Source organism: Humulus lupulus, chromosome 9 (genome assembly GCF_963169125.1).
Source record: "Humulus lupulus chromosome 9, drHumLupu1.1, whole genome shotgun sequence".
In the NCBI taxonomy this organism is placed as follows: Eukaryota; Viridiplantae; Streptophyta; class Magnoliopsida; order Rosales; family Cannabaceae; genus Humulus; species Humulus lupulus.
This window is the reverse complement of record NC_084801.1, coordinates 153,128,391-153,143,344: the sequence shown is the minus strand read 5'-3', so window position 1 is coordinate 153,143,344 and position 14,954 is coordinate 153,128,391. Positions and strand designations below refer to the sequence as shown.

At 37.2% G+C, this 14,954-nt stretch overlaps 1 protein-coding gene across 1 annotated transcript; it reads left to right on the top strand.

Annotated features, from left to right (window-relative positions):
* Positions 1-6,155: 6,155 nt before the first annotated feature.
* Positions 6,156-6,548, top strand: LOC133800196 (uncharacterized mitochondrial protein AtMg00820-like). Its single transcript, XM_062238148.1, has one exon. It carries the CDS (start codon positions 6,156-6,158, stop codon positions 6,546-6,548), a length of 393 nt encoding a protein of 130 aa, XP_062094132.1.
* The last annotated feature ends 8,406 nt before the right edge of the window (positions 6,549-14,954 follow it).

Below are 14,954 nucleotides of genomic sequence, written 5' to 3'. Positions count from 1 at the left end.
AATTTATTTTCGAATTTCAAACGAGCTTTTCCTCTAGCTTGGACCGCAACGAACACTCCGTTCTCAACTCTAAGTTTTAAGCCGCCTTCGTTCACTTCCTCCCACGATTCAAGAAGCTGTAAAGAGTTACAAACATGGTTAGTAGATCCAGAATCAATAATCCAAACAGAGTTATCATTCTCTAAAACACATGTTTCCAAGATAAATGAACTATAATCATTACCTTTGTTTTTATCTACTAGAAACTTGGGGCAATCCTGTTTCCAATGCCTCTTCTCTTTGCAATGAAAACATTTACCTTTACCTTTCTTGTTTTTCTTGCTTTTCCCCTTAGGCGTCTGTGCACTTGGTTGTGCACTCGCCTTTGCAGCCTTGGGGTTGTTGCTTTTCCCACCTTTCCTCTTGTTTCCAGCTTTCGAAGACGAAGCTTGGTTAGCTTCAGCCTTAGCTGGATCAGTAGCAGTAGTAGTAGTTGTCTTCTTTTCTCCTCCCTTACTAGGTTCACCCATGATAGGCTCAAAAGTCTGAAGCTCATTCATGAGCTGCGTCAGACCATAGTTGAGTTTATTCAACACATAGTTGGTGGTGAATGGAAGGAAAGCTGGAGAAAGACTGTTGAGGATTAAGCCAACTTGAGTTTCCTTATCTATTATGGCTTTGTGCAGTTCAGCTTCCTGAAAGTAGTTTTTCATCTTGATCAGGTGATCACGAACATGTTGAGAAGGTGCCATTCAAGCATTGGCATATTTCTTGGTGGCCTCAAAAACGATTCTGCGCCGACTTGGCACCAAACATGTCTTGGAGCTGATCCATGATTTTGTAGGTTGTCTCGACATTCTCCATCTTTGTCTTGAGAGTGTCGACCACACTAGTCAACATGTAGTACCACACCTTGTTGTTAGCCGCCTGCCAACGCTCATACTTGTCCCTCACAGACTTGGTAGCTCCTTTAGCTGGAACTTTTGGGGATTCCTCAGTCATGACGAACTTGGAGTTGTCACCAATCAACACAATGTTGATGTTTTGCTTCCATTTAATGAAGTTTTCTCCAGTGAGTTTCTCCATCGAAAGTTGAGAAAGGATGGGAGTAGACACAACCATAATTATACTACAAATTACCAATAAAATAGAAATCAATCACATTTGCTCAATAAAACTTCTATTCACACAAATTTCAAGAAATAGCACAACATATACCAAAAATATGTAAGATATGAGAAAAAAATACCAAAAACAATCATAACTCTATTTCTTTAGGTTTTTAACTAATCTATGATACCCTTGTCCCGGTTGGCGAGAGTAAAAAATATCACTAGTTAAATAGAGTTGTAAACTCATTTAATAATGGACACCACTATTAACAACCTACTATTCGATCAAAATAAGAAAACAAAATCTCTTATTTTATGAGCTAGACCCATAGTTTCAATAATCATAGAATTAGTCCTAGAAGTCACCGTAGGGGTGAGTCTAGTAGAATTTGACCTATAATTATCTATCTTTCAAAATCTAACATTGTCAAAATAACTAATGAACACCTTCCGTAGGGGGACGAATCAAAATGCCTCGAAGCCCCATTAAGCTATTGACTATGTTAAACCAACGGTGGAGATCGAATAAAATTATTAAAATAAGCTCATTATAAAATTAAAAATAGTATTTTTATTATTTATTTTTAGAAAATTAATGACTATGGTTTTCCAAAAAAATTAAACAGATTAAAATTTTTAAAACCAAAGTCCTATAATTTCTTATTAATTCTAAAGTGTCACATTGAAACAAATTCAATTAATTTAGAATTAATTTGTTGCTAATCAATATTTAGGTTTAACTAATATAATGAATTTATACAATTAAGTCCAACTTAGGTAAATGGGCATTAACAATTGGGCTTGTATGGAGGAGGGCTGGGTCCAGTATGTCGTTCCTACTACAAATGCCCCTATCTTCCATACAAGGTCCAAAAGACAGGAATTTAAACCTTCGTTTTATTAATTTTTATTAATTGATTAGGCCCACTATAGTCATGCAAAGCAAATGGGCCTTCACAAGTGGAATCACCCACAAGAGAGGAATTTAAACTTTACATTTCTAATGGGCCCAAATAAAACCTATCATTTTATGAATATTTTATTTGGCAAAATACCATATATTTAACAAACATATGGGCCACTATATGCATCTAAGCCCAATTGCAAAAATACCACATATAGTGCAAACAAACATGTTATAATCGGATGGGCCTAATCATGTTACTATATGAGCAATTCTATGAATTTATGCAAAAATACCACAATTAATTATCTAGAATTTATCAAAAAAAATTCAAATTAATTAAATTTTTACAAAAATAAGTCAATTTAAATGAAATTTATCAACAATTAACTATAGTTAATTTAAATTTCATTTATCAACAATTAACTTGATTTTAGGTTAATTTGAAAAAAAAATATTAATTTAATTTAAATAGGGTTTATCAACAATTAACCAAAGTTAATTTAAATCCCATTTATTAAAAAAAATATTTTATTAATTGGCTGAAAAAATGATATTTTTCAAAATTGAACCAATTTTAAATTTTAAAATCAATATCTTAACTATTTTCCAAAAATATATTGTGTTGTTATAACTATTAGCTAATATTTTAACCATTTAAAAAATAAAATATAAATAGTTATAACAACCCTAAACTATCTCAAAATAGTTAAACAAATTCAAATATCCATAAAAATATCTAACTAACAATATTCAAATTTTAAATAATTTAAATATTAAAAACTATAGAATAAAAAAGATATTTATATTTTCAAATAAAGATTTAATAAAAAAATCAAGAATTTAAATGAAAATATCTGATATCATAATTCTAATATTTTAATATATTAAAAGATTTAAAATTAAGTTGTTAGTCTATTTTTAAATTTGAATTTGAATCTTTGTAGAAAATATCTAATTATTTAAATCTCAACTAACAAAAATATCTTATTTTTACAAAATAATTTTAAATACATAACAAATCTGATATTTTTGGCTTTGATTATAAATAATAAATACCCACAATTTTAATTTTCTTTAATTTAAAAAAAAAATAGGGATGAATAGTACCCGTGAATACTGTTCACCATGGCTGGTGCGCGCATGCATGGGGAGCCAGGCCAAATTTTTTCCAAAATTTTTTTTTGAGCAATTTTTCAAACCAAAAACATTTTCTAATTAATTTTTAACAGGTTTTACACAAAATAAAAGCACATATAAAATTAATATTATAGAAAACACGACAAAATAACCTAAAAAATTGCTAAAATTCACATAAAATCAATATGCTTAATAAAAACATGAAAATCCATCCAATTATTCAAACACATCAAATAATCCAATTTTAAACATGTTCATGCACAAAAATAAAGATTACCAAAGGCTCGGAGGCCAGTTGTTGGATTAGCTTATACATGATATTTATTTATTTTCATGTATATCTAATATTAAACAAATTAATACGAGATATCCTAAAACATGTTTCTAAAATTAAATTCAAAGAGAAACAATGAATAGAATACTTACAGTATACGCAGCGGAATGAAAGAGTCCTTCCTTCAGTTTCTCTAACTCTTGTATCCTCTCTGTTGCAGAGTATTATCAAGAAACTGAACCGATCTTCTATTTTCTTCATAGCCTTCCAATGTATCCTTAGAATCAACTAGACCAGTGTGGGAAATTCTCAACATATGAGATAGATACAGAGAAGAAGAAGAGAAAATAATCAAAGAGGCTTAGAAAAGGACTTGTGTTTAGAGAGAATCTAAAACTATCAGAAAATTTGACTTGTGACTTTTTTTTTTTGACTTCTCTCTAAGCACTCATTTTATAGACTAAATTAGGCTATTTAATTTAATTAAAAAAAATCAATAAAACAATGGCCATTTTAAATCCCTAGGTCGAAATTATCATGGGCTTTAGGTCTGTGAAATTTCTCATTTGATTATAAGCCCATTGGACTTAAAAACAATGCCTGTATTATTTTCTATTGATTTAATTAATTAAATAATTATTTAAATCCTTTATCAAATTAATTATTTATAATTTGAACCTTTGATTTAAATTTATTTATTAATTTAGATACCAATTTATCTTAATTAATAAATCTGCCATAATTTCTCTTTTCTTCTAAAAAATACACAACTTTGTGAAACTATCCAAAATTGACCTGGTCAACTTTGATAATTCTAATTGATAATTAAATCAATTAATTGAGACTATATAGATGATTTTATCCAAGGTACAATGGGGACCATGGGCCTATAAAATCAAGCTCCAATAAGTTATCATAAATCTAACAAATAAATTTACTAACTTATTAATTCCTCGTGACTCCACTCTAGACTCGGAATTGCACTCTTGAATTCATAGAACGCTCTATAACAAATATAGATACGCTATTAATTATCCATTGTTACAACCATAATTGTCACTCAATCCTCTATAGACGATCTACAATGAGATATGACTAAAATACCGTTTTACCCCTCCTTGTATTTTATCCTTAAAACACTTAGTTCCTTGTTAATGATATTTCAGTAAACTAATTTAATTACTGACATGAGATCTCTATCATTTAACACCTTGAACCAAACTAAAAGGAAACCATCATTTCACTTCTTCATCAGAAGCTATAGATGTTCATATCTATGATTAACACTCCCACTCAACTATACTACCGAGTTCCCAAGATGTAAGTATGGGCTAGTCCGAAGGGTAAGCTGGTAACGAACAAGTCAAAGAACTCAAATAATACAATTAGTTAGACTACTAACCACTCAGAATTGAGATTGAATTGACCTATGGTCAACTATATGATATGACTAGAATAAATAATAACGATATGTTTACTTATCTTATCAACTATCAATATCGGTCATGTCCGATGTAACAAATACATCCGATCTTATCTACTTTGCTAATGTTCTGGAAAGAACATAACATTGTGATGTGTAAGTAGATCATATCGTAGATTAGCAAGTCAGTGCAAATCCTGTGCATTGACTAATCTTAGGACTAACTTATTTTGAACATATAATCATATTTATATTCCATTGTGATTACGTCACTATAAATAAGATTAGCTATATGCTCGAGATTTAATAGAAGTTTATATTAAACAAATAATCATGAAAATAAAACATGTGAGCAAAGTGATTGACCAAGTCAAAAAATGATTTTTATTCTTTTATTGATAATAAAATGAGATTACAAAGAATTTGGGTTTTAATTAGGGCATAAAACCCCAACAGAGGCTTATACTGCTTTTGTTCAATTTCACAAAATGGTCCAAACACAATTTCAGGCCACCATTAAGCATGATCATTCTGTCTGGGGTGGAGAATTTCGGTCTCTCTCTACATTTTTTCAATCTCTTGGTATTCATCATGAACTCTCGTGTCCTTATACCCCTTAACGAAATGGTCGTGTCGAGCGTAAAAATTGGCATGTTGTCGAAACGGGTTTTACTCTTCTTGCTCACTCTTCCATGCCTCTCTCTTATTGGCCCTATGTTTTTAGTACAACTACTTACCTGATAAATAGAATTCCCTCCTGTCTCTTCTCTCATGTCTCTCCTTATCAGGTTCTCTACAATAAACTTCCCTTTTACACTGACTTAAAATCATTTGGCTATTAATGTTTTCCATTCCTCCGCCCATACAACTCCCATAAATTGGAATTTCAGTCTCGTCCGTGTGTTTTTCTTGGCTATAGCAGACACCATAAAGGGTATCTTTGCTTGCACCTTGACACGACTCGTTTGTACGTTACTCGACATGTAGTGTTCAATGAACTATGCTTCCCTTTTGCCCAGAATGCTCCCCAACGCCTCCTTCATCTTCTCCTTCCCCATCTTTTATTTCCTCTCTACCCTTTCTGGGTGGCTGTTTCCCCACACATTAGCCTACACCTCCAGTGTTTTCTTCCTTTCATGATACTCCTCTACCACCTACTCCTGCTATTCCCTCCCCTGTTTCCTCCCATTCTTCTTCTTCTTCTTCTTCTACTCCTTCTTCTTCATCCTCTTCTTCCTCAACGTCCTTATTCCCTCACATACTGCTTCTCGTGACCCTCTTCTTCCGCCTACCATTACTACTGTTAATAATCATCCTATGCTAATGAGATCTAAAGCTGGTATTGTTAAACCTCGCGTGTTCTTTAGTGTGACTGCAAGTACCCCATGTGAGCCGTCCTTCTCTGAGGCCAACAAGGACCCTAAATGGCAGGCTGCTATGCATGCTGAGTTCACTGCTTTACAAGACCAGAACACTTGGACCCTTGTTCCTCTTCCACATTGTTTTCGTGTCGTGGGTTGTAAATGGGTCTACCGTATCAAAATTTGTCTCGATGGTACTGTGGACAGGTATAAGGCCCGTCTTGTGGCCAAGGGATTTCATCAGATAGTCGGCTTGGATTATCATGAGACCTTGAGTCCCGTTATCAAGCCTACCACCATTCGTCTCATCCTAAGTGTGGCTGTCTCTCTTCGCTGGCATCAAATTGACATTTAGAACGCCTTTCTTCACGGAGATCTTCAGGAAGATGTTTTTATGTCTCAGCCACAAGGATTCATTGACCAAACTCGCCCCACTCATGTTTGCAAGCTTCGCAAGTCTCTTTACGGATTAAAACAATTGCCTCGGGCTTGGTTCACTAAACTTAGTACTGCTCTTTCCAGCTGGAGTTTTGTTGCTTTAAAGGCTGATACTTCTATGTTTATTTGGCATCAAGGGGGTCATACTCTGGTTATTCTCATCTACGTGGATGATATCATCCTCACAGGGTCTTCCTCGGACCTTCTCTCTAACTTATTGAGCTTCTTGAAGTCTCAATTTGCTGTCAAGGATCTTGGTCCTCTTCATTATTTTTTAGGTGTGGAGGTACATTCTTTTGCCGACTGTCTTCATCTTAGTCAGACAAAGTGCATCTGCAATATTCTTTAGAAAACTGGTATTACAGATTCCAAGCCTCTTTCTACATTGCTGGCTCTTGGTTCTTTATCCTTACACGATGGCATCCCCCTCTCTTCGAATAAAGAGTATTGGAGTATTCTTGGTGCCTTGAAATATTGGACATTGACCCACCCTGATATTTCCTTTCCTGTTAACAAGCTCTGCCAGTTTATGCACGCCCCTACTGATGTTCCTTTCCAGGCCGTGAAACGTATTTTGCGTTATCTAAAAGTACGGGACACTATGGTTTTTCTTTGCATCGCCACTCTGCTCCTTCTCTCATTTGTTACACTGATGCTGATTGGGCTTCTTGCCCGGATGACTGTCGGAGCATGAGTGCTTATTGTGTTTTTCTCGGCCCCAATCTTATCTCCTAGTCTTCGTCTAAGCAAAAGGTGGTTTCTCGCTCAAGCACGGAGTCTGAATACCATGCGTTGGAAAATGGTGCTGCTGAATTGTCCTGGATTCAGTCTCTCCTCACTGAGTTACATGTTCCCTTGCCTGCTCTGCCTGTGCTCTACTATGACAAAATTAGTACCTTGCGTCTTGCTTCTAATCCCGTGCTTCATTCTCGGACTAAACACGTTGAAATCGATCAGCACGTTGTGCGTGAAAAAGTTGCTCAACATGCTTTGATGTTGGCTTATGCTCCTACTACCGAACATGTAACGACCTAAATTTGCTAATAAGGCTTGGAGCCTTGATTAGTGTGCCAGGAGGGCAATAATTGTTTTACTGCATTAATTTATGTGAATTTAATGAATATGTGGTTAGTATGCATGTTTAGGTGAAATAAATATGCATGTGGAACCCGTTTGTATGATAGCGGTAAATTGGTAATTTTAGCCCGCTGAGGGCATATATGTGATAATTGTATTATGTGATTCGTACCACGTGAGTGTGGTGTTGTTATTGTGATGCACGTGCTGAGACGGTCCTAGAGAGCTAGTTTACTCAAAAGTCACAACGGGATTTTATACCCGGCTTGGGAGGAGCCTAGGGGTACCTTGGGAATTGTTATGGTTAAATTGAGACTTAGCGGGTAATGGTTATTGGTGATTGAGTAACCTGGGTAACCATTAGTTACTGCTGTGGGTAACAAGTTTAGTTGGAAAATGGTAGAATTGAAATATAAGTGAAAGGACTAGAGTGCCCTTGATGGCTTACTTAGGAAAGGATTAATTGGAGGGGTAACATGGTCATTTGGCAGAGGGTTTAGACAATTTTCAGCTGGGATTATAGGGTACACGGTTTAGGCATTGGCATATGTGTTGGTTTTGATAAAAATGGAGGAGAGGAAAAGCTAGAGGGAAAGCTAGGGCAATGAGAGGAAGAAGAGAAGAAGGGAGCTGAAACTTGAGGAATCTAGGAGGAGGATCAAGGGGTGGGAGGCAATTAAACTTGATCATAAGCCAAGACTTTCTGAGGTAAGGATTTATCACTTCTTTGTTAAGTTTCTAAGCTTGATTTTTCTCTTAGAATGTTAGTATGAAGATTGAAAGTTGATGTGTGGCCAATTGGTGAATTGGGGATTTGATTGTGTGTTTGGGTTTCTTTGATGATGTTTCTGAGTTGTTAGATGGTTTATGTGGGGTTTTGAGTTGATTTTGGGACATGGGTACCTGCTTGGGATGATTTGGAGTGGTGTTAACTCGGGGAAAACGCAGGGAAAAACCCAGAATTCTGGGTTCGCGTAGGAGCGCCGCGGCCCTGTTCTTGGGCGCTGCGGTGCGAGGCTATTTCTGGGCAGGGGGAGGCTTCTGACTTTCTGGGCGCCGCGACCCTATTGGGTAGGGCGCCGCGGCCCTCTTGGGTAGCGCCGCGGCACTAGGCCATTTTCAGTACTTGAAATTTTGCATTTTTGAGCTTTTACTCCGGGGGTTCGGGGGGATGTTTCCAATGATTTGTTTTAGGAATTTGGGAGTTCCGAGAGTGTGGAATTGGTTCCGGGAAGTGATTTTTAATTGATTAGTATTAAAGGATGTTTTATACGTGTTGTGACTAGGTCTTTGTGAAGCTCGGGTTAGAGGACCGTGCTCGTGGCTTTAGTGCATCAGGAAGCTCGGAATACAGGTAAGAAAACTATAGCACCCGTAGGATAGGGCATGGGCCCATAGTGTGATTGCGGGGCACGGCCCTATATTGCATTACATGTTAGGGTGCAGACTTAAATGAATTGATATTTGTTTGAATGTTGTTTGAGCTATGCTATATGTGATTATAGTGGAATGAAACGGCAACGGAACCGAGAACGGCAATGGAGCTGAGAACGACGAAAGGCCGAGAACGGCAGTGGGGCCGGAAGTAACACTTAGCACATGGGATGCTTATAGTCAGGGTAGGACCCAGTGGATACATGTGATATCCTTACAGTGAGGACCGAGACCCCAGGCTTTGGTAAGGCTTTTGGGGCGGCATGGCCGTGTTTGCTTAGTCTAATGGTTGACCTGTTTATCTGTGGACTATCTGATATGATTAACTGTATAATTTTCATATGTTATGAACTGCATGAGTTTTCTTGCTAGGCTTCGGCTCACGGGTGCTCTGTGTTGCAGGTAAGGGCATAGATTGAGTCAACCAACCATGAGTATGGAGAGCGTGAAGCGACGCGGACATGTTTGGCCTGCCCAACTGCTTTGGTTGGGGGTTTATTCAAGAAATGGCTGTAATAATCTATGATTTTTATAACTAATCAACTGTAAACTTATTTCAAGATGTAAATAGTTTTCAAACCTTATTTTGGGATCCCAAATGTATAATACTAGAAGTTTTTATTGAAATAACGCATTTTCAAAGATTACAGCCTTAACTTTTGATTAGTCACACTTTCGTTTTAAAAACCTCGGTTAGCGAGTTCATTGCACACTGTTTTGTCTTAAAACTCACTTGGTAACGGCTCTAAGGAAGTAGGGCGTTACAGAGCAGGTCGCAGATTGTCTAACTAAACCTCTCGTCACTGCTCATTTCCAGGTTTTACGCTTCAAACTCACAGTCCTCCCTCAGCTTGTCAGTTTGCGGGGGGATGTTAAACAGTGATTAATCATGGTCTTTGCTCTAATGACATAATTAGTTACAATATTCTTTTTTATCTTTACAATTGAGGCTGTATACGATTATAACATATTATGTTATGCTCTTGGAATTGATGAGCCAAGACTCTATAAATGTAACCTGTTTTTCTTTTGGTAATTCAAGGAATACAAAACATTTATTTCCTTCAATATTGTTTTTATATTCTATCACTCTCGAATGATGAATTCATTCCTAACTTTCATTGAATCCATTATGAAGATGACTTTTTTCCATCCGTTCAGATTTTCCATTCTTGTTCCTGCCGCAACAACTTCCACCACTAAGGCTCTATTGGTTTGCATGAACCTATCTGAGAATAAACCTTTCTGATGGCGAAGGCCATCTACCGCTACAACTGCAAATAATGACTCCTTATCTCCAATAGCTACATCACTGTAAAATGCCATCCAATCCAACGAGGGGGGGGGGGGGGGGGAGGGTAGTTTTTTTGCATATTGTTATCATTTGCTTCTCAAGCATGTTTGAATTTTGTGATTCTATGCTTGATCGAACTCACTAGTTCTTGGCCTTGCATATGTGTCATATTATGGAGCAGCGAGTTTCTTTGCCTCCATAATGCTTCCAATATAATCAAAGCACTCAGTAAGAAATACTCAAATGAGACTCCTGGTGGCATGCTTTCATCATAAAGGAAAAAAAGGAACCATTCCAACTAGGTAAAATTGGGGAGATGGTCAGTCCTTATCCCTAATTTATTCCAAACCAAATGGAGCTAGCAAAGTGGCACTTCCAGAAAAGGTGCATTGAAGTTTCGACAACCTCACCACATAATAGACACTTATTACATTGTATGTGGAAATAGTCAGATAGTCGTGAATGAGTTAGCAACCCATTCCTAAGAATTAACCACCGTAGGTGTTGTTGAGATTTTATGGCTTTACACTTTCTAAATCAACAATGAATAATGGAAATAATTTAATATTACAAATTCTAGATGCTAATTAAGATTTTAATTCAAAGTATGAATACAAATCTTGATAATCAAAGAACCATATTCAATGTATGAATGCAAATCTTGATGTTTAAAGATTATATGATTAAATGACTATAACATAGATCTAGAATCATTTAATCATCAAAACTAACAATAATGAACACAATTAAAGAAGTACAACACAATACAATAACACAATTACAAAGTTAAGTATAAGAGAGATACAACCTTTGTTTTGAGCATTCTTCATACCAGGGGAACATTTAAGGCTTATACATGAATTAACATCGCTATCCAAAATCTCTATTCAAAGCCTTCCCTTTGTTGCATGAAGCTTCAACAAGATAGAATAAGATTTAAGATTGGAAAAGCTTTTAAAACTCACCAATTCAAACAATACTTAGTGAGTTTCTTGGAGAAAACTTATGATCTTTGACAGCTAGAGAGAGAGAGAGTTGAAAAGTGTGATCAAGGCTTTTGAACTCTAATAACCCTTATTTATAGAGTAGACACCGTCATTAAGTCCAACAAATAGGATTAGAGCTTTTAAACACATCATTTGGAGCTAAGTCACGTAATTGTACAGTCCCGTACGGACCGCCCAGGTGATGTGTCGTCTACTAGGTGGCAATACATCGCTTGCTAGGCGATGTGTAGCCACTCAGCAGGCGATGCATCGCCTAATAGGGGTTTTGTCTCTTGGGAACTTTTAGGCATTGCATCGCCTCCTATAGGCGACACAACGTAGATGCCTCTGTAATAATGCCCCGAACATGACCCCAAAGTGTAACGACCCAAAATTGCTAATAAGGTTTAAGGGCCCTGATTAGCATGCTGGGAGGGCATAATTGGTTTATGTATGATTTAAATGATTAAATGCATAATTATGTGATAAGCATGCTTATATGATTATGTGGATGTATGAAATGCATGTTTATGAGTATTAATAAGCATGTGGGACCTGTTTAGCTTATAAAGGCATATTTGTAATTTTGGCCCGTTGAGGGCATAAATGCGATTATTTGTGGTAAATTGTTAAGACCACATTATTATGTGGATGTATTTGTAGCTTATGGCTCGAGAAGATCCTAGTGAGCGGTTTGGCAAAATAGTCACGGCGGGGATTTTTACCCGGCTCGGGGGAAGCCTGAGGGTATTTTTGGGAAATATATTGAAGATTTTTAGACATTGGGGAAAATAATTGGTGATTAATTGGATGATAGGGTTTAAGTGGTAAATATTCAGGACACTCGAGGAATTAGCGGGAATCGGGAGCAAATGACCAAAATACCCTTAGATGGATTAAAAGGCTTGGATTTAATTGGGAGGGCAAAAGAGTCTTTTGCTCATTAAGGGGAAATAACTGATATATTATGTTCACTTAGACTTTAGTGGAAAGAGGTGGAAGGGCTAGAAGCTGAGAAGGAAAGAAAAGGAAAGAAGAAAAACAGAACTCTCTCTCCCCCACACGATTTTCTCTCTCTCTCACCCTTTCTTCTGGATTTTTGAAGCTGAGAACTCAGAGAAAGTCTAGGCTAAGTGTTGGGACTTTGATCCTTGAAGAAAGTAAAGTGGCTTAACTGGAATTAGCTTCCAAATTAAGGTATGGTTTATGTTTTTTCTGAGTTTGCTGAACCTTGTTGAGAGTGGTTTCTAAGTTGGTTTTGGATGGGAATTTAAGGATTTGAACTTGGGAATTGGTGGAATCAAAGTTTGGAGGAACATTGAAGGCAACCTAGGGTCGGATTCTTTCACCAGAGATAATAATTTTTAACTTTGTTTATCTGGGTTTTCTGATTTAGATGGTGTTCTTGAGCTTCAGAGCTCAAGTTTAGTTTTTGTGTTTGATGATGCTTGTAGCCAAGTCTTTGATGTTGTTAGGATTGTTTTAGTTGAGGTATAGTGAGTTATAAGGTCAATTTTGAGTTTAGTTGAAGTTTGGAGTGGGTTTATGGAGCTTTGGCTCGGGAAAGTTCATTAGGGAAAACCCAGAATTCTGCATGTTCTGAATGTAGAGCTGTAGCGCTAGGTTGGGAGCGCTACAACGCTATGCCACATTTTCTAGGGGTCTTGAATCTCTGACTCTAGCGCCGTAGCGCCCACCTAGTGGCACTGTAGCGCTTCTGAGCCTCCTGAAATTGGTTTTTGGGTATTTTCTTAGGGTTTTCGCTTGGGGGCTCGGGGGACGGGTTCACCACCTCATTTGGTGGAACTTGGGATCCCGAGAGTGTGAGTATGGTCCCAAGATTGTCCTTTGGATGTCAAACTCATCGAAGTATTATTTATGGAATGTGACTAGGTGTATGCTAGGGCTTGGAACGGGATCGTGTTTGAAGGTCGTCTCTATTAACCAAAGCACTCGAAATCAAATGTAAGAAAACGCACCCATGTGTGATTGTTGGGACTAAGGGCTCCTTATATTTGAATGTGATTGTTGTATGATTATGATATGCAATGTGAGCATGAATTAAATGGCCTAAGAGTGCCGAAATTGATATTTGCGCACAGGACACGACTCGACCATTAGTAGCTGAGGTTAGTTAAATAATCACTGGGCTCGGCCTAAGTGAGCTGGAGACAGTGGGTTAAATAGAGGTTGCGGCCTAAGGGTGCTGACCCTGAGTATTGTATGATGAATGTTTATATGTTATTATTGTTGTTTGATGATTATAACTTGTTTAATACTAGGATGATTGGTTTTTGAATAATTGTTTGACCTCTCTAAGTATATGACTATTAAGGCGTGCTGATTACCTGGTTAACAACTTTGTGGATTATTTATTTGTCTGTATTGTTTATGCTCTATATTATGGTTTTCTTGCTGGGTCTTGGCTCACGGGTGCTACGTGGTGCAGGTAAAGGCAAGGGCAAGGTGGACCAGTCCTGAGTTGGAGAGCTCTAGGGCTAAATGTACATAGTCAGCTAATCGGCTGCCACGACCGAGGGATGGATCAGGGACAGAAGAACCTAGAGTGCCTATTTTTCCATTAGAGTGGCTTGTGGTTGTACATAAACTTTGAAATTTTGTAAATTGTCCTTTAAAACCTGTTTTGGGATCCCATGTATTAAACATTTATTTTAATGAGAAATTTCCTATTTATGACCAAAATCTTTTAACCCTAACATAATTACAATTTTAGGGTCACGTTTTCAACTATATGACTTGATTAGCAAGTTTTGCACCTTTATAATCACACAACGTAACGACCTTGATTATCCAGGGTGTTACAACTTGGTATCAGAGCATCCTAGGTTTAAGGGTTCTTGAAGACTGGCTGGACATGTACATTCGCTGCTAAAGACAAGCTCGACTCAGGGTTTGGTAATTGTGTATACATATTTATATGTTTAAGTGATTGGAAAGAACCATGATTCCTGTTATTTGTTTGATTAATAAGGAGCATAAGATACTAATAGGGCCTGGCCCTTGACTGTTATGTGATGATATTGAGGCATGCTTATTAGCATTGTTGTTGCATGTGGATGAATATTTGGATGAACTGTTATATCTTGATTACTTGTGATTTGTTATGTTCCAATGGTGATGCATGGAAAGATTGTTACCCTGTCATCATAGTCTGACAACCGAGTCATTAATTACAGATTCACTTGGATAACTATGCGTCCAAGATGATCTGTACGACTTGTCGACACTGGGTCTTAGGCAAGTGATGATGATCAGGGCTAGAACCCTCTGCCAGTCCCTGAGAACTGGAAGCAGATTATGGCAGTTATGCAAGCCCAGCTTCAGAGCCAAGATGAGCAGATCTGAATTTTGAGACAGCAGGCTTCGTTAGGGAGTGCTGCATCCATTGTGCCACCTGCAGTGGCACCAGCTGTACAACCATTGGAGGTTGGGAATAGGTGGGAGTCGTTGTATGAGCGGTTCAGGAGGCAGCATCCTCCAACTTTTGAGGGGGGACCAGATCCACTAATGG